This window comes from Eretmochelys imbricata, chromosome 6 (assembly GCF_965152235.1).
Source record: "Eretmochelys imbricata isolate rEreImb1 chromosome 6, rEreImb1.hap1, whole genome shotgun sequence".
NCBI classification, from domain to species: domain Eukaryota; kingdom Metazoa; phylum Chordata; order Testudines; family Cheloniidae; genus Eretmochelys; species Eretmochelys imbricata.
In genome coordinates this window covers 125,348,094-125,370,359 of record NC_135577.1, presented here as the reverse complement: position 1 = coordinate 125,370,359, position 22,266 = coordinate 125,348,094, and the positions used below count along the sequence as shown (strand labels likewise).

Below are 22,266 nucleotides of genomic sequence, written 5' to 3'. Positions count from 1 at the left end.
GGGGGAAGAGAGTCCCAATGCCCTTAAAGAGTCTACGCATTAGTGGTTGAGCAAACTCTAAGTGGGAAGCCATGTTCGCCATGAGATGTACCTTAAGGGAGCTGAGTGAGAGTTTAAAATGTAGTGCAAAATCAGAGGGAGGAAAGATGAGGTTGGGTCTATCCATTTGGAATGGTACAAACTTGGAGTCGTTTCCATTTTGTAGATAGGTATGTGGAGTGGTCAACTTGTGGTTGTGTTGCAACATGTGTTTCAGCTTGTCAGAGCATTCTGCTTCTAAGCCTTGGAACAAAGAAAGATCCAAGCCTGGAGGCGGAGGACCCATGGGTTGGGGTGAAGGGTCAGCCCATTGTTTTGAAAGAGCGGGTGAGGAATGGGCTGACGTCAGAGGAACAGGAGGGCATACTGCCATCTGCATCAGGTAAGGGAGCCAGACTTGTCATCGTCAAGAGGGGCAATCACAATAACTCTCGCTTTGTTTCACTGAATTTTCAACAGAATCTTGGATAGGGTAGGAAACTGGGAAAAGACATACAAGTGGGCCCTGTCTGTCTGGGAAGATGAGGGCACCTGCCAGTGAATGTTTCCCCCAAGGATGGCTATATCTTGAAGCACCTGTGAATTCAGTATACACTCATTGTCGTGAGAAAATTCCAACTGAGACTGTTGGTTATCCCGTTCTGTATCCCTTGTAGTCAGACAGCTGAGATGAGCACATCGTGATGGGTGCATCAATTCCAAAGTTTGAATGCTGTCTTGCAGAGGGAGGGAGATCTGGCAGCTCCTTGGCAGTTTATACAAAACATACAGGTCACATTAAGTCCACCATAACCTTTGTGTGTTGTTTTTGATGAAATATAGAGTTTGTGCACAGGCACTCCTGACAGCCCCTAGCCCCAAAAGAGTGATATGGAAGGTCATTTCTGTGGAAGGCCATTTGTCCTGAACCTTGTTGTTGTGTAGGTGAGCTCCCCAGCATATCAGGGAGATGTGTCCCAGGGTGGTGAATGTGGGTAGTGAGAGGAGTGCTCTCGCTTGTACTGCATCAGGCTGGTGCTGATAAAGTCCAGTCACTATACCGGGGTTAGTATGCTACTACAATGAAGTGAACCTTGGAGACTACCTTGTGTGGAGCATACCTATAATGATCCTGCCCCAAAGGTAAGCAGTAGGAAATCTCCTGTGCGATGGTTGTATTGAGATATGGAAGAAGGCACCCTGTAAGTTCAGGGCTAGAAATCACTCTCTTTGCTCTAGAGCTGGTTCTAACTGCTGTGAAGTAAGGTAAGGTGACTTCTGAGTGGCGTGTCAGGTGTATAGATGGCAGCTGATGCTGTAAGGGATCATTGTTCAGGTCCCTGACCAGGTCATCAAAGTGCTTATAAGAGGCAGTTTGAGAGGTCATGGACTGGGGTGCAGACTGTTCTCACTTTTGAGCCCTGGGCCTCTTACACTGTGGCTCATAACAGCACAGAGATGGTGAGTATTTGAGAAGATTGTGATCTGTGGTGTGGTTGAGAGGTATATCTTTGCTTCTGTTCCACAGTGTAGATTCCTAAGGAGTGTAGTGTGGTCCAAGAAGTTCACCGTGCAATGCTAAATAGCCTCGAGGCAGACCACCAGAGAGGGAGAGCACATGGCCAGGCTCAAGGGGACACTGCTCACAAAAATCTCCGATTAGAGGTGCAGGGGGCACACAGACACCTAAAGTGGAGCACCTATAGGGACACTACTCGAAGAAGAATCATGGCTCTCCTCCAAAGGATTTTGGCATTTCCCCATGAGTCTCTTTAACAGCTCCTGGAATTGCCTAAAGTCATCTGGTGGGGAAGGGTCTAATGTATCCAGCGCCTCATATGGAGAGAAGGAAGGGAACCTTGCCGGTTCTGGCTGAAGAGCCAGAACCAGGCTAAAAATTCATCCTCCATCATTGGAGCTGTATACCTGTTGAAGGATCCTTCAAGGTGACAGTTCCCTCGTGGATTGGGCAGGTTCCGAGGGGAGGTATTATGGCCAAATCTGATGGAGATTGTGAGGGTCCTCATAGTATGGGGAACCAGTGGCTCTGTGGTGGTTCCGGCGGTAGATGCTGCCATGGACATGGTGGACTCCGTGATGGTGCATAAGAGTGGTATGATCACTGTGATTCTCCTTCTGGTTCTAACTTGTCAGAAGAGGAGAAGGTGGATTCCAGTTCTAATGGTGGTACTGGAAGAGTGTAGTGCATCAGTGTGGACGGTGAGGGACCCTTTATCAGAGGCACAACTCTTGGTGGAGATATAATCTCTCTAGAAGTGGCAGAGCCGGATGGAGGGGGTGACTCCAGATCTGGGAAGACAAAGACCTCCTGGGGTGCTACGATGATTCTGGATCTCCCTTGTGTAAGAGGCACTCTCACTTTCCCAGTCATTGATGCCGCCCTTGGGATCTTTCCTGGTGCGGGAGGGTCCCATATCTCCAGGGGTGCTGGAGATGGCAGTACCAAAGGATCAGTGCCTGGAACTGCCGGATCCCATTGTATATGGGTCTTTTTCTTGTACCTGTGGGATTTAGAATGTACTTTGTCCCCTTGGGCTGAGCTGGTAGAAGGAGCATCCATCTCCTTTGATTTGGAGAAAGACTTAGTCCCATGCTTATAGGAGTGCTTCCTTACCTCCTGACTAGGTCCTACCAAAAGGTCCATGGGGGTGGTTCCACTGGCACCAGATTCGGATGTAGATGGAGGCATGCTCCTCGCTAAATGAGGCCAATGTACAGGGAGCAGGGTGTTCCCCAGCCTGGTTCTGAGTGTGATCTCATGGAGAGCTCCATGAGATACTTCTGAGGGTGAAGTGCCCAGCCTTCTTGGGTGTGGGTGGGGAAGGATTGGCAAATACTGCACCTTGCTGTGATGTGAGCTTCTCCCAGGCAGTAGAGACAGAGCTGGTGGTCGTCGCCGACCAAGAAGGATTGCGGGCAGGTGGCATAGAGTTTGAAGCCTGGAGTCCTGGGCATAATCCGGTACCCACACCAGGGTATGGGGGAAGGAGGTGGAAACACCAAATCTATCTAAAAACAAGCTGAAACTATTAACTATTAAAACTAAAAGAAAAATATAACTGGTAAAACTACTATAAAACTTGTTAAAACCACGTACAACTATCTTTTTTAGAAGTGCCTCAGAAACAAGGGCACAGAGTTCCGATCCGGACCATGTAGTGGTCAGAAGGAATTGAAGATGTGGTTGTTCTGCCCTGCCCTTTATCGCCTCAGAAGGAAGCATGAGGCAAGCCAGGGTGCATGCGCAGACCAACGGACACACTTTTAAATTCTCTGACTCCGGATGCATGGCACGCATGCATAACCCTCAGTGGAAGAAGGGACCATCACTCGAAGCAGAAGTAATTGCATCCCAAGGAGCAGCAACTGCATAAGTAGCAGCACATGGCCCTGCCAAGCCCCATCTCCAGTTGGTGAAGCTTGGCGTATTGGCAGAGTTTGGAAGAGAAGAAATAGTTATTAATCCTTCCGTAATTGTTGTTCTTTGAGATGTGTTGCACTTCTCCATTCCACTGTAGGTGTATGTGCACTCCAGCGCACAGTTGTCAGAGAGTTTTTCCCCTAGTGGTAAACATCAGGGTGGCATGAGTGCCCTCTGCTGCCTCACACGCTGGGTTCAGGCATAAAGGGCAGAGCCACTCCCACCCCTCCTCAGTTCCTTCCTACTGGAAAGACTCTGACAGAGAGGAGGACGGCGGACTGTGGAATGGACATACGCAACACTTCACAAAGAACAACAGTTATAGAAAAGTTAGTAACTTTCTTCTTCGTAGGGTGACTACCTGTGTTCATTCCACCACAGGTGACCTACAAGCAGTCCAAACTGATAGTGGGCTCGGAGTTTATTTGCACAGGTATTGGTAGAACACTCGTTCAAATCTGGCATTGTCTCTCACTGTTGAGAGTTTACGTAGTGACAGACAAATGTATGATGTGATGACCAAGCTGCCGCTTTGGAAGTGCCTAATATGGGGGACATGAGCCAGAAAGGCTGCAGAAACTAGTTGGAACCAAGATGAATGACCCAATGCTCTATCTTAGCAGTTCTCAAACTGTGGGTTGGGACCCCAAAGTGGGTCACAACCCCATTTTAATGGGGTCGCCAAGGCTGGCATTAGACTTGCTGGGGCCCGGGGCCAAGCCTAAGCCTCCACTACCAGGGGCTGAAGGGGCTCAGGCTACAGGCCCCCTGCCCAAAGCTGAAGCCCTTGGACTTCGGCTTTGGCTCCCTCACCCAATGTGGTGGAGCTAGGGCTTTGGCTTTGACCCCCTGCCCCACACCCAAGGTGGCGGGGCTCGGGTGACCTCTGGGTTCAGTCCCCCTCCTGGGGTCGTGAAGTAATTTTTGTTGTCAGAAAGGGGTCATGGTGCAATGAAGTTTGAGAACCCCTGCTCTATCTGGAGGCATCACACTAGCCAACTGGTAACGTAACAGCATGCAACTGGCTATCCAAGATAAGATCACCTTACTGGATAGCCCTTCATTCTGTCCACACACATGATCAAGAGTTGTATCAAAGACCTAAAAGGTATAGTCTGGTCCAAACAAAAAGCTAAAGCTCTTCCAACATCTAGAGCACAAAGCCTCTCCTCACCTTTACAACCATGAGGTTTCGGGAAGGTCAATAAGAAGATAGCTTGGTTAATATGAAAACTGGAAACCACCTAAGAAAGAAACCTTGGGTAAGGGCAAAGGTAAACTGTGTAGAAAACAGTATATGGAGGATCTGATACTGATGCCCTCATTCCCTCCCTTTACTAGCCGATGTAATGGTCACAAAAGATGCATCCTCCACAGAAAGGTGCAATAGGAAGTAGGATGCTGGAGGTCCAAAAGGGGAACCCATCAGTTTTGCTAAGACAAGAGAGTCAAGCTCCATGGGGGAACAGGATCCTACATGTGTGGAAATAGTTTGTCCAGGCCTTTTTCAACTCTTATGAACAACAGGTTGGAAAAAAGTGAATGGCCATCAATAGGTGGGTGGAAGGCAGAGAAAATCACTAGGTGCACGCTGAATGAACTAACTGCTAACCCTTGATGCTTTAGGAACAGAAGATAGTCCAACACACGCTGAACAGCAAGAACGAGGGAAACGCCTTTCAGTCTGGACCAGTTGGAGAACCTCTTTCATTTACCTACTTTTCTACTATTTAGCAGCAAGTCCTGAACTCCTCTAAAGCAGGACCCCCCCTGCAGATGTCAGCCATGAAGCCTCCAGACTGTCACATGAAGCATCTGTAGATTAAGATGGATGGGGTGGCTGCGTTTTTGCTAAATCAAGTTTGTGTCTAGTTGGAGTGACAGCGGAGGATTGATTGAGAGGGATAACAACTCTGAGAGAGTTGTTTTCAACAGAATCTTGGATAGGTTTTCAAACTCTAACAACCCTGTCAGTGTTGACAGGGCCCTGCTGAGGCGATAAGTATAATGAGCCGTGTCCTGCTTGATTTTGCACAGAACTTTGGGCAAGAGAGGAATGGGAGGAAAAGCACACACGAGTCCATTTGACCATGGCAGTAGAAAAGTGTGTGTCAACAAATCCAGGCTGTGGCCTATGCGGGAGCAAACCTGGCGACATTTTCTGTTGTCTTTTGTTGCAAATAGATCCACCAGTGGAGTTCCTAAAAATGGACCTTGCTATGTCTGGGCGAAGGACCCACTCATGGTGATTGATAAACAGACTGCACAGGTGATTGGCCAGAGTATCCTGGATCCCTAGAAGATAAGCCACTTTTAGATGTACAGAACTGGCAATGTATAAATTTCAAGGCAGAATCACCTCCTGACACACCAGCGAAGATCAGACCTGTAGCAAGGAGGCATGGCCTCCCTCAGAGACAGACCAGGAGGGACCACAACCTGCCCCTGGGGCTGCAGAGCCAGGAAAGCCACGCCTACCCCCATCAGAAGCTGAGAGGCGAGACAGGAAGTGGATATAAAAGGGAGGCCCTACAGCTTAGTTGGGCTGGAGCTGCCGAAGAAGACAGACTATTCTTCCCCGCTGCTGGAGCGGGACGTCGAGGAGGACCGCTGCTGCCCTAAGGACTTGCCTGTGCTTCTAGAGAGCTCTGCCACTCCAGACATTGAGGAATCATAGAATATCAGGGTTGGAAGGGACGTCAGGAGGTCATCTAGTCCAACCCCCTGCTCGAAGCAGGACCAATTCCCAGTTAAATCATCCCAGCCAGGGCTTTGTCAAGCCTGACCTTAAAAACCTCTAAGGAAGGAGATTCTACCACCTCCCTAGGTAACGCATTCCAGTGTTTCACCACCCTCATAGTGAAAAAGTTTTTCCTAATATCCAATCTAAACCTCCCCCACTGCAACTTGAGACCATTACTCCTCGTTCTGTCCTCTGCTACCATTGAGAACAGTCTAGAGCCATCCTCTTTGGAACCCCCTTTCAGGTAGTTGAAAGCAGCTATCAAATCCCACCTCATTCTTCTCTTCTGCAAACTAAACAATCCCAGCTCCCTCAGCCTCTCCTCATAAGTCATGTGTTCTAGACCCCTAATCATTTTTGTTGCCCTTCGCTGGACTCTGTCCAATTTATCCATATCCTTCTTGTAGTGTGGGGCCCAAAACTGGACACAGTACTCCAGATGAGGCCTCACCAATGTCGAATAGAGGGGAATGATCACATCCCTCGATCTGCTCGCTATGCCCCTACTTATACATCCCAAAATGCCATTGGCCTTCTTGGCAACAAGGGCACACTGCTGACTCATATCCAGCTTCTCATCCACTGTCACCCCTAGGTCCTTTTCCGCAGAACTGCTGCATAGCCATTCGGCCCCTAGTCTGTAGCGGTGCATTGGATTCTTCCGTCCTAAGTGCAGGACCCTGCACTTATCCTTATTTAACCTCATCAGATTTCTTTTGGCCCAATCCTCCAATTTGTCTAGGTCCCTCTGTATCCTATCCCTGCCCTCCAGCGTATCTACCACTCCTCCCAGTTTAGTACCATCTGCAAATTTGCTGAGAGTGCAATCCACACCATCCTCCAGATCATTTATGAAGATATTGAACAAAACCGGCCCCAGGACCGACCCCTGGGGCATTCCACTTGACACCGGCTGCCAACTAGACATGGAGCCATTGATCACTACCCGTTGAGCCCGACAATCTAGCCAGCTTTCTACCCACCTTATAGTGCATTCATCCAGCCTATACTTCCTTAACTTGCTGACAAGAATACTGTGGGAGACCGTGTCAAAAGCTTTGCTAAAGTCAAGAAACAATACATCCACTGCTTTCCCTTCATCCACAGAACTAGTAATCTCATCATAAAAGGCAATTAGATTAGTCAGGCATGACCTTCCCTTGGTGAATCCATGCTGGCTGTTCCTGATCACTTTCCTCTCATGCAAGTGCTTCAGAATTGATTCCTTGAGGACCTGCTCCATGATTTTTCCAGGGACTGAGGTGAGGCTGACTGGCCTGTAGTTCCCAGGATCCTCCTTCTTCCCTTTTTTAAAGATTGGCACTACATTAGCCTCTTTCCAGTCATCCGGGACTTCCCCCGTTCGCCACGAGTTTTCAAAGATAATGGCCAATGGCTCTGCAATCACAGCCGCCAATTCCTTCAGCACTCTCGGATGCAACTCGTCCGGCCCCATGGACTTGTGCACGTCCAGCTTTTCTAAATAGTCCCTAACCACCTCTATCTCCACAGAGGGCTGGCCATCTCTTCCCCGTTTTGTGATGCCCAGCGCAGCAGTCTGGGAGCTGATCTTGTTAGTGAAGACAGAGGCAAAAAAAGCATTGAGTACATTAGCTTTTTCCACACCCTCTGTCACTAGGTTGCCTCCCTCATTCAGTAAGGGGCCCACACTTTCCTTGGCTTTCTTCTTGTTGCCAACATACCTGAAGAAACCCTTCTTGTTACTCTTGACATCTCTTGCTAGCTGCAGCTCCAGGTGCGATTTGGCCCTCCTGATATCATTCCTACATGCCCGAGCAATATTTTTATACTCTTCCCTGGTCATATGTCCAACCTTCCACTTCTTGTAAGCTTCTTTTTTATGTTTAAGATCCGCTAGGATTTCACCATTAAGCCAAGCTGGTCGCTTGCCATATTTACTATTCTTTCGACTCATTGGGATGGTTTGTCCCTGTAACCTCAACAGGGATTCCTTGAAATACAGCCAGCTCTCCTGGACTCCTTGCCCCTTCATGTTAGTCCCCCAGGGGATCCTGGCCATCCGTTCCCTGAGGGACTCGAAGTCTGCTTTCCTGAAGTCCAGGGTCCGTATCCTGCTGCTTACCTTTCTTCCCTATGTCAGGATCCTGAACTCAACCAACTCATGGTCACTGCCTCCCAGATTCCCATCCACTTTTGCTTCCCCCACTAATTCTACCCGGTTTGTGAGCAGCAGGTCAAGAAAAGCGCCCCCCCTAGTTGGCTCCTCTAGCACTTGCGCCAGGAAATTGTCCCCTACGCTTTCCAAAAACTTCCTAGATTGTCTATGTACTGCTGTATTGCTCTCCCAGCAGATATCAGGAAAATTAAAGTCACCCATGAGAATCAGGGCATGCGATCTAGTAGCTTCTGTGAGCTGCCGGAAGAAAGCCTAATCTACCTGGTCCAGTGGTCTATAGCAGACTCCCACCACTACATCACTCTTGTTGCACACACTTCTAAACTTAATCCAGAGACACTCAGGTTTTTCTACAGTTTCGTACCGGAGCTCTGAGCAGTCATACTGCTCCCTTACATACAGTGCTACTCCCCCACCTTTTCTGCCCTGCCTGTCCTTCCTGAACAGTTTATAACCATCCATGACAGTACTCCAGTCATGTGAGTTATCCCACCAAGTCTCTGTTATTCCAATCACGTCATAGTTCCTTGACATCACCAGGACCTCCAGTTCTCCCTGCTTGTTTCCAAGGCTTTGTGCATTCGTATATAAGCACTTGAGATAACCTGTTGATCGCCCCTCATTCCCAGTATGAGGCAGGAGCCCTCCCCTCACAGACATTCCTGCCTGTGCTTCCTCCTGGTATCCCGCTTTCCTATTTACCTCAGGGCTTTCGTCTCCTTCCCCTGGTGAACCTAGTTTAAAGCCCTCCTCACTAGGTTAGCCAGCCTGCTGGCAAAGATGCTCTTCCCTCTCTTCGTAAGATGGATCCCGTCTCTGCCCAGCACTCCTCCTTCATGGAACACCATCCCATGGTCAAAGAATCCAAAGCCTTCTCTCCGACACCACCTGCGTAGCCATTTATTGACTTTGACGATTCGACGGTCCCTACCCAGGCCTTTTCCTTCCATGGGAAGGATGGATGAGAACACCATTTGCGCCTCCAACTCCTTTATCCTTCTTCCCCTGGAGGAGCTGCTGAGACTACCATTGGTGGTGTATCCTGGGGAGACGGAGGACGACCCCGGGATGCAGGTATACCCGGAGGGGAGGGGAGGGGTGGAAGTAGCCCAGCGACAGCTGACTGTAGTCTGGCTGCGTCACTGCCTGAAGCCACGTCAGCGCGTTGCCGCTGGAATCCCTGCTGACCCCAGTGGTGGAATAATCCACCACTGTTAGGGCCCTGGGCTGGGACACAGTGGAGCTGGGTGGGCCTGGGTCCCCATAACCCCTGCCACCCCACACCTGGGGTAGCAGCCTCCCAACTGTAGGCTAGGAGGCCTGCACTAGTCTAACGTCCGCTAAAGCTAGGACGCTAGACACCTTTTGCTGCTCTGCCCTGATTGCAAGCCAGAGGCCCCTGATCGTTTGCTGCCCACCCTGTCTGAGTGCCGAGGTTCATAGACTCGGTATTGCTCAGCCCAGTTGAAGTGGCCTGAGCTTTAAAGACAGCTAATTCCCCTCTAATTAGTTGCTGTGTCAAGGCATGACAGTGAGGAGTCGTGGCCTCCATCAGAGATAGACAAGGAGGGACGGCCACATGCTCTTAAAAGCCCCTTCTTCTTTGTTTACATAGAACATGGCTACTGCATTTTTGGTCAAAATCCTACAAGCCCTTTCCTGGAACGTGTGGAAGAAATGCCAGGCAAACCAACCACATAACCTGCAACTCCCTGACATTTATATGTAATCTTAGATTACCCTGTGTCTGTATGAGACCCAAGATAGACCATCAATCCAAAGCTGACACATCCGTGACTAAGGTGAAAGATTGTTGAGGTGAAGGGATCTTCCTTGTAAACGTTGGAAAGTTCTGTCCATCTGTCTAGGGAAGAGAAGACCCAATTTGATATCTGAACTGTCGTGTCCATATGGTGTTTCTTTGGTGAATACACCTCGGCCAATCAGCTCTGTAAGCTCTCTGAAACGTAGTCTGGCATATTTGGATGACATAAATGCAGGCTTGCCATGTGCCAAAGCAGCCTCAACGGCTACTTAGTGTGCAGAAGAGATATGTCTTTAAACCTAGAATGATGCCTTGCATCGTCTGAAACCTTGACGATGGAAAGGACGCTTTGGCCATCATGGAATTGAGGACCATTCCAATAAATGCTATTTTCTGTATCAAAGGCAGGATGGACATCTCTGTGTTGATCAGTAGGTTAAGCACATCAAACTTGGACAGGATAATGTTTATACTGGACAATGTTTATGACTTGGATCAACTTTTTACTAGCCAGTCATCCAGATAATGGGAGACATGGACTCCTGATCTCTGGAGGAATGCGGCTACCACTGCCATACGCTGTGTGAATACATGAGTCAGCCAGCAGACTAAAAGTCAGCACTGTGAACTGATAGAACCGTTGGTAGAATCTTAGAATCTTTCTGTGGCTCTGATGAATTGCCAAATGAAAGTAAGCGTCCTTTAAGTCAAGGAAAGCATATCAGTCCCCTGGCTCAAGAGAAGGAATAATGGAAGTTATAGTGACCAACCGTAATGTCCATTTGTTTAGGAACTTGTTTAACTCTCTCAGATCTAAAATAGGCCTGAGACCTCACCTCCCTTTCCATTCAGGATCAGGAAGTAACTGGAGTAATATCACTTTCCTCTGAGCAACTGAAGGACCTCCTCTATAGCCCCCACAAGAAGAAGCGATTGTATTTCTCGCAATAACACGGCTTTGAGAGAGAGGTCCCTAAAGAGAGATGGGGAAGTGGGGGGCTAAGAGGGAGGAAACAGAAAGAAGTTGAAGAGTGTATTCCACTTCCACCATGCTTAGAACACACTGAGACATGGTGAAGTGGGCCCAAGCATGAAGGAAGTGGGATAGGCAACTTGCAAAAATCAGAGAAGGCAAAGATGGCACTCTTGGAACTGGTTTCAGAGTAATAGCCGTGTTAGTCTGTATTCGCAAAAAGAAATGGAGTACTTGTGGCACCTTAGAGACTAACCAATTTATTTGAGCATGAGCTTTCGTGAGCTATAGCTCACTTCATCAGATGCATACTGTGGAAACTGCAGCAGACTTTATATATACACAGAGAATATGAAACAATACCTCCTCCCACCCCACTGTCCTGCTGGTAATAGCTTATCTAAAGTAATCGTCAGGTTAGGCCATTTCCAGCACAAATCCAGGTTTTCTCACCCTCCACCCCCCCACACAAATTCACTCTCCTGCTGGTGATAGCCCATCCAAAGTGACAACTCTTTACACAATGTGCATGATAATGAAGTTAGGCCATTTCCTGCACAAATCCAGGTTCTCTCACTCCCTCACCCCCCTCCAAAAACCCACCCCCATACATACACAGACTCACTCTCCTGCTGGTAATAGCTCGTCCAAACTGACCACTCTCCAAGTTTAAATCCAAGTTAAACCAGAACATCTGGGGGGGGGGGGTAGGAAAAAACAAGAGGAAATAGGCTACCTTGCATAATGACTTAGCCACTCCCAGTCTCTATTTAAGCCTAAATTAATAGTATCCACTTGGATTTAAACTTGGAGAGTGGTCAGTTTGGACGAGCTATTACCAGCAGGAGAGTGAGTCTGTGTATGTATGGGGGTGGGTTTTTGGAGGGGGGTGAGGGAGTGAGAGAACCTGGATTTGTGCAGGAAATGGCCTAACTTCATTATCATGCACATTGTGTAAAGAGTTGTCACTTTGGATGGGCTATCACCAGCAGGAGAGTGAATTTGTGTGGGGGGGTGGAGGGTGAGAAAACCTGGATTTGTGCTGGAAATGGCCTAACCTGACGATTACTTTAGATAAGCTATTACCAGCAGGACAGTGGGGTGGGAGGAGGTATTGTTTCATATTCTCTGTGTATATATAAAGTCTGCTGCAGTTTCCACAGTATGCATCTGATGAAGTGAGCTATAGCTCACGAAAGCTCATGCTCAAATAAATTGGTTAGTCTCTAAGGTGCCACAAGTACTCCATTTCTTTTTACTCTTGGAACTGGTACTCTGCTCTTGACCTACTCAATAAAATGTGTGCTAGGAGGATGCAGTCTACCTTGATGAACCAGCAGCTGCAGGACAGAAGGTGAGGGTGGACATTTTTTGTAACTCCTATATCTTTCCTCGTTGGTTTGAGCTACAACTCCCAGAAACTGCTGGGTCTGATAAGGACAGAAAGACTTCCTCTTTGCCCCCGGAATATAAATCCTTAGGAATTTCAAAGTTACTCTGGAGTCCTTGAGACTATGCAAAGTGTCATCAGTTTTCTCCCGAGAAGAGCGATGACCCCTCAATGGGGAGGTCCTGGATTGTTTGTTGAAGCTCTGGGAGGAGACCAGAGGATAGCATCCATGAGGACCATCATACGGTGATGATGGAGGCCAGGCAACAAGTTGCAGAGTCAGATGCATCATGACCAGCCTGCAGAGCTGTTCTAGAAACCAACTTGCTCTCCTCCACCATCACCTGAAATTCTTGTTTCATATTGTTTGGGAGCTCATCCTTAAACTTCAAAATTGTATCCCACCGGGTAAAATCACAGTGCCCCAGCAGAGCTTGCTGCTTCGCAATACAAAGGTAACTCTTCTGTGGAATAAAAGCTTCCTTCCGAACACATCTAGTTTCCCAACCTCCTTGTTTTTTGGTGTCAATGCCTGGAGACCCTGCTTCTCCCTTATATTAGCTGCAGATACTGCCAGGGAGCCCTGAGGGGCAGGACTGTAAAAATGTTAACACACACGAGATGGGATGTAGTATCTCCTCTCTGCTATTTTTGCAGTAGGCGGCAGGAACAATGGGGTCTGCCAAAAAACCTGCGTAGGCTCCAGAACAGACTCATTAATAGGCAGAGCTAACCTTGATGGAGCTGCTGATGTTGAAAATGTCCACAAGCCTGTTGGATTTTTCCTGGACCTCCTCTGGATGGAGGCCTAGAACCAAAGACATCCTTCGCAACAACTCTTGATGGGCTTTGTAGTCACCCAATGGCAAGGAAATAGGCTCCACCATAACAGCCTCATATGGGTTGAGGAAGAACATGCCAATGACCCTCGGGGCTTATCCTGTTTCAACTCTTTTCAGGGAAGTTCAAGAGAAGGATCCTGTCCCTGCACAGGGTAGGCCCACTACCAAGGCTGGGCTGCTTATGGTACTGATGGTCTTGATGACTAGCCAAGGAGGTAGAGTGGGAAGGATGTGGGGACACTCTTGACTGAGGGAAGAACCCCCGTGGGTTCCCCAAAGGTCACTGATATGGGCCTGGCCCCCAACTGTGCGCAGACAAAGGGTCCTTGTGGTCTGCATCCTGCTGGAACAGGGGTTGAAACCAGGGTGGGCAGGCACTGCATACAGGTTACTGGACATGTCCAGACTGAGAGAGACACAAACCTACTTTAGAATTTGAAGAAGAATCCACTTCTTCAGACCATGCAGGAACTGTCCCCTCAGTATTCGAGAGGTAAGCTCAGATTCTGGAGAAGGGGATAGTGAGATCCTCTGTGGATTTCCCCTAGAAGGTACCATTTTAGTCAGTATGCTAATTGTCGAATCCGATAGTTCCACATGGTGGGGAGCTGAAACTACGATCATCAGTGCAGATGCCAAGTGAGAATTTTGAATTCCTACGGAAGGAGGTATTGACAGATTCAACAAATGCCTCAAGAGTGGATGGTACTGGGAAAGTATTCTGGTCTTGTGACACTGGAACCTGAGGTGACAATGGTGAAGCTGGTCCTAAACTGGGCTCTGGAGCCAACATACTCCCATTCTGAGGCTTGTTCTGGATAATGCTTCCTTTTTAAGCACACCTTTGAGTCCTTAGTAGAGGCTCAACTTCTGAGCCTCTGATCTTGAGGTGCCCAGTACCAAGTCCTTAGAGGACTTGTGTTACCTCCTCTTTGACTCCAGTGAAACTGATCTGTCTTGTGGTACAACCAAGGCTGGAGGAGCACTGCTGCCTGATGCAGAGGCAATTGGTACCCGGATTGTGCAAGAAGGCTCCAATAGAGGATGAAGCTCCAATTCCAACTTAAGCAGGTACTTTAAGTCTAGCTGCCCTGTTCTTTTAGGATTGTGGCTTAAATGCTTTACAGATACTGCATCTGTCACTAACATGAGCTCCCCCACCCCCCCAAGTACTTAAGGCAGCTGGACTGCAGGTCTTGAATTAGCATTAGTTTGCCGTAAGGGTGGCAGGGTTTCAAGCCAGAAGAATAAGGCATTACTCCGGTATCAACACCGGTACCCAGATAGGAGCTGGTGTCAAACAAAACTTCCCAAAATGAAAAACAAACCCCCCCCCCCAAACCTAAATTAATCTAAACACAAATTGCTCTAACACAACAATGGGTACTAACGACAGTAACCATGCCGCCCCACAGGTACTGATAAGGGAAAACTCTCCAACAACTGCACTAGAGTGCAAATATACCTACAATGGAAGGGACCTATATAATTGCTCAAAGGAGCACATTTATTCCTCCTCTCCCCAGACCTGGATAGGTTTACAATACTTATTGTCCTTTAAAAAACAAATGCTAGAAACTCAGGAAATTCACAACTAAGATTCCAACACCAAATATAACTCTACCCTTTATCACTGCTCATTCCCCACCCAGGTGCAGTGTGCAGCCTCAGCTTCATCACAGATCTAGTTACTTTACGGGGGTACAGTACTGTCAATGTCTTTGGAGGGCCTTGCATTAATGTCCCTTGCTGGAAGTGGTTCCCAAATCGATCAGCTGGCAATGAACAGATGATTCCTGCTGGCCAGCTGTTTGATTCTGGTACAGTGGGCAGGATACGGGCTCAGAATTCCAGTCACTGATCCCAGCTCCCCTTACCTTTGACAGCTTTACTAATGTGTTTGTCCTGTGGTTAGAGAATTCCATTTACCATTGCCATTCAATGCCAGCACAGGCGCAGCAGTGGCCAGGCATTTCTGATAAAAGTAATGGTAAGCTCTGGAAAACTCTGAAAGAGTTTCATTTAGTGATGCAGATTTCTCCTTAATAATGAGAATGTGGAATACATTACCGTTGTTTAGTTATGTAAAGTTCTTCAAGCAAATGTTGCTCCTCATAGCTCATCCAACAGTCTTCAAGATCCTCCTCTTCCTTCTGCAACAATTGTTCATAGAGTCTTACTGGATTCCAACCAGTCATTATGTCGTAAGTGATTACACATCCAAGGGAATGTGACACAATTGAGACTTTCCCTCCTTTTTCTTCAAACTCTGGATTCCGAGAACAGAACAGCATATATAACCGGTTCAGCTCCTGTTGAAGGCCTTTTACTAGCTGTTTTAAGAGAGAAAACATTGTGTTAAGATTTCATCATTATCTATTTAATCTCCCTGTTTCTGTTCATCTTACTATGAGTTCAAAGATGGGACTGCTTCATGGCTATGTATGTGGCCATTCAAGTATGCACTGAATGTGACTGTTGCACTGTAGCTCACTCAGGCCTTGAGAATTTTGCTTTAACAACGAGTAACTTAAAACTGTCCAAAAGATAACCATTTATAGAAGAGAACAAACTAATCTGGACTCTAAATCTCCTGTTTTAAAGAAATGTTCTAAGGATTTTATTCTTAAATTACTGACATGTACTCTCTATCTTAACTCCATTTTAACTCAGTTCTCTGGGAATTTCCAGGGCTTTAGACATGTTTATGTGCATGTGCTAAGAGTCAGGGAGCAGGGTCTCTATGGTGCTTTGGAACTACAAATGGTTCCTAGGTCCACAAGCTGCCACCCATGAGTCCTCCTACGCATCTACAGTTTGATTCCTGCTTACCCTCTCAGCACAGGGCCCCATGATACATAAGGATCTGTTAAGATATGCAGCTTGTCCTGAAAATGTACAAGAGTCAGCAGAGAGGCACCCTTGACTAGGAACAGGAATTAAGGTATGGAATCTGTGGAGGGCCAAGAAGCAAGGAGAAGAGCAGGATCCACTATGGTTAGGGGAAATGTGGAGAGCTTAGTTATTCAGGCATTCTGACCCGGCAATAAGACACATCCTGTGCTCCTTAGGAGCTCTGTAAGACTACAGCAGTCAGCAGGTTCAGAACTGCAGTCCAGCTGCCTTTGCTGATGGACTGATGCTGATTCACTTGTATACGGGGCATTACAATGTAAATCCCTAAGGCACCCTAGTGTTGTATTAGCTGTAAGAAAGTAATTTTATAACAGTGCTCACGGAAACTGTGACTTCCAGAGACCTCTGACTTTTCTGCCCCGGGGCTGAAGCTAAGCAGGCAGCCCAGCAGCGAGCCCCCAGCAGCTCCTAGCCGCCAGGCAACAGGGGAGCCCCGGAGCTCCTAGCTGCTGGGCAACAGGGGGACCCTGCAGCTCCCAGCCCCCCAGCAGGCAGTTGGGGGTCCCCTGGAGCTCCCAGCCACCAAGGGCAGTAGGGGACCCGCAGCAGCCCAGCTGCGGCGGGCAGACCCCACAGCAGCCCAGCCACTGTGGGTGCTGGACCCGCCTCCCTCCCCATTTTGTCAGGGGGCATTTTTAGTAAAAATCACGAACAGGTCACAGGCTTCTGTGAATTTTTGTTTATTACCCGTGACCTGTCCGTGATTTTTATTAAAAATATCCGTGACAAAATCTGAGCCTTAAATTATGAATCTTTTGATTCTTTGTTTCTCTGTGATCATCAAGACTTTCCCTTACTCCCCAAAATTGGGACCAGTAAGTGCCATCGGCAAGGGGGGCAAGCTGTGCCACTTCATGTCCCTCTTGTGGAAGTGAAAAAGTGAAAATTTTGCTGCCTGCCTATGGTTAGATAGGGGCCTAAGATAGACAGTGAGTACCATGCACAAACCAACTCAGATGGACCCAGAAGTATTAGCTCCAACTCCCATAGGCATTCAACTGGCATAAGAGTTTGAGAGGCACCCAGCATACAGAAGAGACAAATAACTGAATACATCTCTTTGGTGAGTGGTGGTATAAAGGTTGACAGCAGCTGATGACATCCAAGGCTTCTGATTAAATATTTTCCAGTAGTGTCACTCATCTCAGTTTCCTAATTGTACTTTACCCAGCAATTCATGTATTTTTCCAAAATCTGCTTTCTAAATGTAGCAACATTTAGATTCCTTCATATACAATGTGATATTAAAGGACCAATTAAGACTACACTCAAATTTTGCATGTTAGTAATGTGCCTCAATCATCTAACTATAACAGCTCTATTATGTTATCACTGCTTGTATAAAGATGTGTCACAGACAAGTGCATTTACAACCACACCTCAGGCTGAGACTGTGTATTATTCTTTACATGGACTAATGGCATACATGGTTATGGATTATTTAGAGCTCCTTGTGTTCAATAGTACTGATCAGCTTCAAAGGGTTTATGAAGATATTTTGTGTCTAAAATTCAGAAAACATTTTCCCCAAATTGCTTCTAAGTCCTGTAAGCGTTACCTGATCTGATCAAGAACTTTATTATTCTGCTCACTGCTTGGTTAAACTATGCCATAAACAACTCCTCTGAACACTGCTCTGTCCCATTTCTCCTGCTACTGGGCATCTCTGCAATTAGCGTCATTTACCTATTATACCAAAAAGAATTAATAAAAAGCTCCACAAAAGGCAGAAAGAAGCTGTTCTGGAAGAAAAGCACAAATGAGATAGGTGGAGCTGGCATCCACTGAATTTGAAACGCAGAGAACAATGCTCAAGAAGAGAGGATCGAAATGTTAACAACAATGCACTATAGTCTACAGGCATGTATTCAGCAGACTAATCCTATGGTAGTCCTAAAATGATGGTATATTGTTCCTATGCTAGTTCAACCTACCAGAAACTTGTAATCTGCTCTCAAATCCTGTGTGCGCACACATGAATCACAAAGACAAGATTCACGGAGAAAACTTGCCTTGGCAGAAATACCAACAACCACAGCGGTTAAGGAATGAGACCGAAATAAAAGCAGTTCTACATGTAAAACCCAACCCACTCAGTAACTGAAGTGATGTTTCCAGAACTTGGCATAAGGGGTGGCCAAGAACATGCTTTCATTGGTGAGCAAGTGCAGTAATGGGATGGCCTGGTATTTACCAGACGTGGTTTTTGCCAGGTAAAATCATAGTTTTTACTGCTCTGGGAAAAACTAGTTACTCCCAGTTTAAAGCATTTTCAATTTTTAAAACTGTTGATTAATGCATACCACATTATACTTAGTTTTAGTTATATACAGTATTCAAATTGCGGTTACATAAGGCAGTAGATTTGTAGATTAATTTAGGGCTGCATAAATAAAAAGTAAAACTGCACTGGGTGTAATACTAATATATGTAATTATAATACTGAACATCAGAATGCCTGTATACATTTTGGTTTGGTATTTTCTCAAGGACTCATATTTCAGTTTTCAATATTATATAAACAGAAGTCAAAAACATTTGATTATAGGAAAACCAACAACAATGCAGAGCTGTGGGCTTGAAGCATTAAGGAACCAGAAGCAGGCAGAGTTGCAGGGGTTACCACTCTAGGTCCATTTGGCCATACAGCGTTCTATAGCAGAAGACCAACTTTGATGTAGTGGATAGACCGAGCCTAATCCCCAGTTTTGAATGGATGTATTCAAAATTTGAAAAGACTCGTTCTACGTTCGCTCAACTTGCTGGACATGGATGCAATTATATTTCTCCGTGTCCTGGTTTAAACCTGGTGTAAGCCAGTATTTACCAGCACCCTCTCCTAAACTAGTTTTTCCCAAGGAAATGCCAACCCTTCCCATGCCCCCAAGATTGCTACAGGAATTTTAATTAAAAAAAAAAAAAAAAAAAACCACAGAGAGCAAGAATTCATTTTTTAACTCGTATTTTTCCAGAATGCTGTATTCTATGAATCACTACTGCATATAAATATGAATGGCAGCTGTGGGTACAAATGTTTGCAGTATGTTTCACAGCCAGACAGTAATCATTTAACATCCTCAGCTTCATAACATTTTAAAAACATTAATGAATCCTTACAACAGCCGTGTGAAGTAGGCAAGCATGATCTCAATTTCAAAGTAAGTTCTTTGGGCCTGGGACACTGCCTACTTTGATGTTTGTACTGAGTCTAACGCATTTTGGGTACTACTGAAAACAAAACAAACCATACTATGGATAAAGAAATGGATTCAGAGAGGGTTACCCAAGGGCACAGGGGGAAAAAGAAATAAATCAGTGTCAGAGCTGGAATTAGAACCCAAGACTTCCCGCCTAACAGTCTTGTGCTCAGATCACACCATTCCTACATGTTATGTTTTTCCTGGGATGGCAGAGACCTTACGTGGAAGAAGAAAAATATAATTGGGGAACCCCCCCCCCCTTCATTTCATGGACACCTGCATTGATAAGTGACCTTCAGGCATCCATGGCACTACATTATGAATTTCTCATTTTCTACACATTTTGGGGTAGAACAGGGTATGTTCCTCTCAAGCACATCTGAAGTATCAAGCTATCAACCTGATAGGATGCTTCTATCTAGTCTTTAAAAACATACTGTTATTGGAGAGTTAAACACACACACCAAAACGTATGTACAGCAGAAAGATACTCTGCACATGGACTTCTCAGCAGCTGTAAATTCAGAAGCAAAAGAGAGGCCTGATGACCAGATTACAAGGCTGTAATAAAACCAGATCAGCTGACGGAGATTGTTTCTAAACCCTAAATCACTGTATACATAACCTATTTGCACAGTATAATTTACTACTATAGCTAAGCTGTAAGATTTCCAGTCACCATTATCATTAAAGTGTCATGAATTAACTTAGTACCCAAATATTTTGCAGCTATAGTAAAACAAACAAGAAACTCTAATTGCATCTGTAAAGCACCATTTGTTTCTCTGACTACACGGGTCTATATCAGCATTAGGATTATATAACTGAATCTTTTGGTATTTAGTAAGCAAAAAAAAGAAAAGAAAAGAAAAAGCAGCTTACATGTTAAGTCCCAGCTAAGATATGACTTGGGTACTCAGTGTATGTCACAAAATTAAGATATTATTTAACCCTCAATAGCTTTCTCAATCTTAAAAGGACACAATATTTTGGCCAGCAAAAGGACACCCTGGTCTGAGAAAATTCTTCATCTTGTTAAAAGGTATTTTAACCTCACCAAATCAGTTTTGTCATTTTATCCTGTTATAAACCTCATCTCCTCTCTAGAAAATAAAAGGAGTACTTGTGGCACCTTAGAGACTAACCAATTTATTTGAGCATGAGCTTTCTCTAGAAAATGCATTCAGTACAAACTCCTTTATGCTTCTTAAATCAGTGGCCTTACTTTTTCACGTCCAATATCAAAAGTACTGCTCTAATTCTCCATTTACTTTCCTTTTCTAGACTGCTTTTTTAAAAATTCAAATACAAACAATTCATTCGCTACAACTACTAATAACTGAATATTGGCCTGTCTTATACAGGAGATCAGACTAAATGACCATAGTGTTCCCTTCTGGCCTTGGAATCTATAAATATTTCCAGTTAAGTTACTTCAAAATATTCACTTCTCTAAAAAGGTTAAATAAACCCAACTAATTTACCTTTTCCTCATAAATGATTTTTTTAAAAACAACTAAATATGCTTAGATTTGGGGATAATATTAATTCTCATGAGAATGTAAACAAAATTGCACACTGTTCTGTATGCTGCAGGCTTTAACATCAGTCTTTGTATCATCACTTTTTATATTTACAAAACAGAGGTTAAAGCCCAGTGGTTCTCTTTACTGGCTTTTCTCTTTTTTAAGCAATATATTTTTTGAAGGGCTGCTGTCCCCCTTCAACCACTGAAAAGTTAAATTAATATTTAGTAGCACAAAAACCTCAAATTGATGTTTCTTAAAAAAAAAAATTAAACCCCAGATTGTTTCAAATTTAATGTCGGCTCTTCAAGGGCAAGAACCATGTATTTGTATAGCACCTAGCATAACGAAGCCCTGATTTTGATTGGGGCCTTTGAGTGTTACTGTAACACAAAAAACAATAAAAAAAATTAAAATACTTCAGTTGTTTGGATTTCTTCCTTAAAGAGAGGGTCCCTGTCTTTCTTGTTTCTCGACAGAGACAGCATATACCCTCTAAGCACTTCATGGGTTATGTAAACCCGAAAGGCCAGGTCTAGGGGGCTGACAAGAAACTGTAAGTAGGGGGTTGGTGCAAGGTGGGATATGAATCTACTCATTCAGAAAGTTACTGGTATTGCAGCAGGGGGTGCAAACAGCTAGTGTGCCTCAGTTTCCCCTATGTGTCACACAAGTATCTAGGTGGTGGAAAAAGGGTGTGTGATTGTTTCAGAGACCCCGAGAGGGCAGGTGTGACTGCCATATAGTAGCCTGGACATTTTGTAACTTAGCAACTGATGGCTCAGAGGCTCACTCAATCTTGGGAGCCAGCCAGTTTTGATCAGCAGGAGAACAGAGGACTGAAGAGAGAGCCCAGGTGATCTGTTTGCCCAGGAAAGAGACAAAGGATGGAGGAGGGGCAACTGAGTGTGACAGAGGGTGGGCTGCTGGTCAGTCTCCTGGTTTGGAACTCAGGAAGGAGAGCCCAAGGCTCTGGATCCCCTCCCCCAGATGGACTTTGCTGAAACTACTTTCTACTGACTTCCTACTTTCTGTGCTGACAAGAACTGTTCTACACTGTGTTCCAGATAACTAATAAATTGTTCTGTTTTACAACGCTGGCGGAGAATCACTGCTTATTGTGAAGTTGGGGTGCATGGTTCCTTCAGGGGCGTAAGGCCTCCCCAGGTGTCCCTATCCAGGTGGACTCACTGCAGGGAGCTCATGGTGTGAACAAGAGTGCTGAACGCTCTGAGGTCAGACCCAAGGAGGCCTCCCCTAGTGAGAGCGTCCCCTGAGGGGTAGTCACACTAT

At 45.9% G+C, this 22,266-nt stretch overlaps 1 protein-coding gene across 3 annotated transcripts in view; it reads right to left on the bottom strand.

Moving 5' to 3' along the window:
* DDHD1 (DDHD domain containing 1) overlaps nt 1-22,266 on the bottom strand; it is a 121,491-nt gene that overhangs the window by 25,199 nt on the left and 74,026 nt on the right. For all 3 annotated transcript variants that reach the window (XM_077819613.1, XM_077819611.1, XM_077819612.1), the window contains one exon: nt 15,402-15,664. In XM_077819613.1, the coding sequence (XP_077675739.1) occupies nt 15,402-15,664 (263 nt within the window). The remainder of the gene's footprint in view (nt 1-15,401; nt 15,665-22,266) is intronic.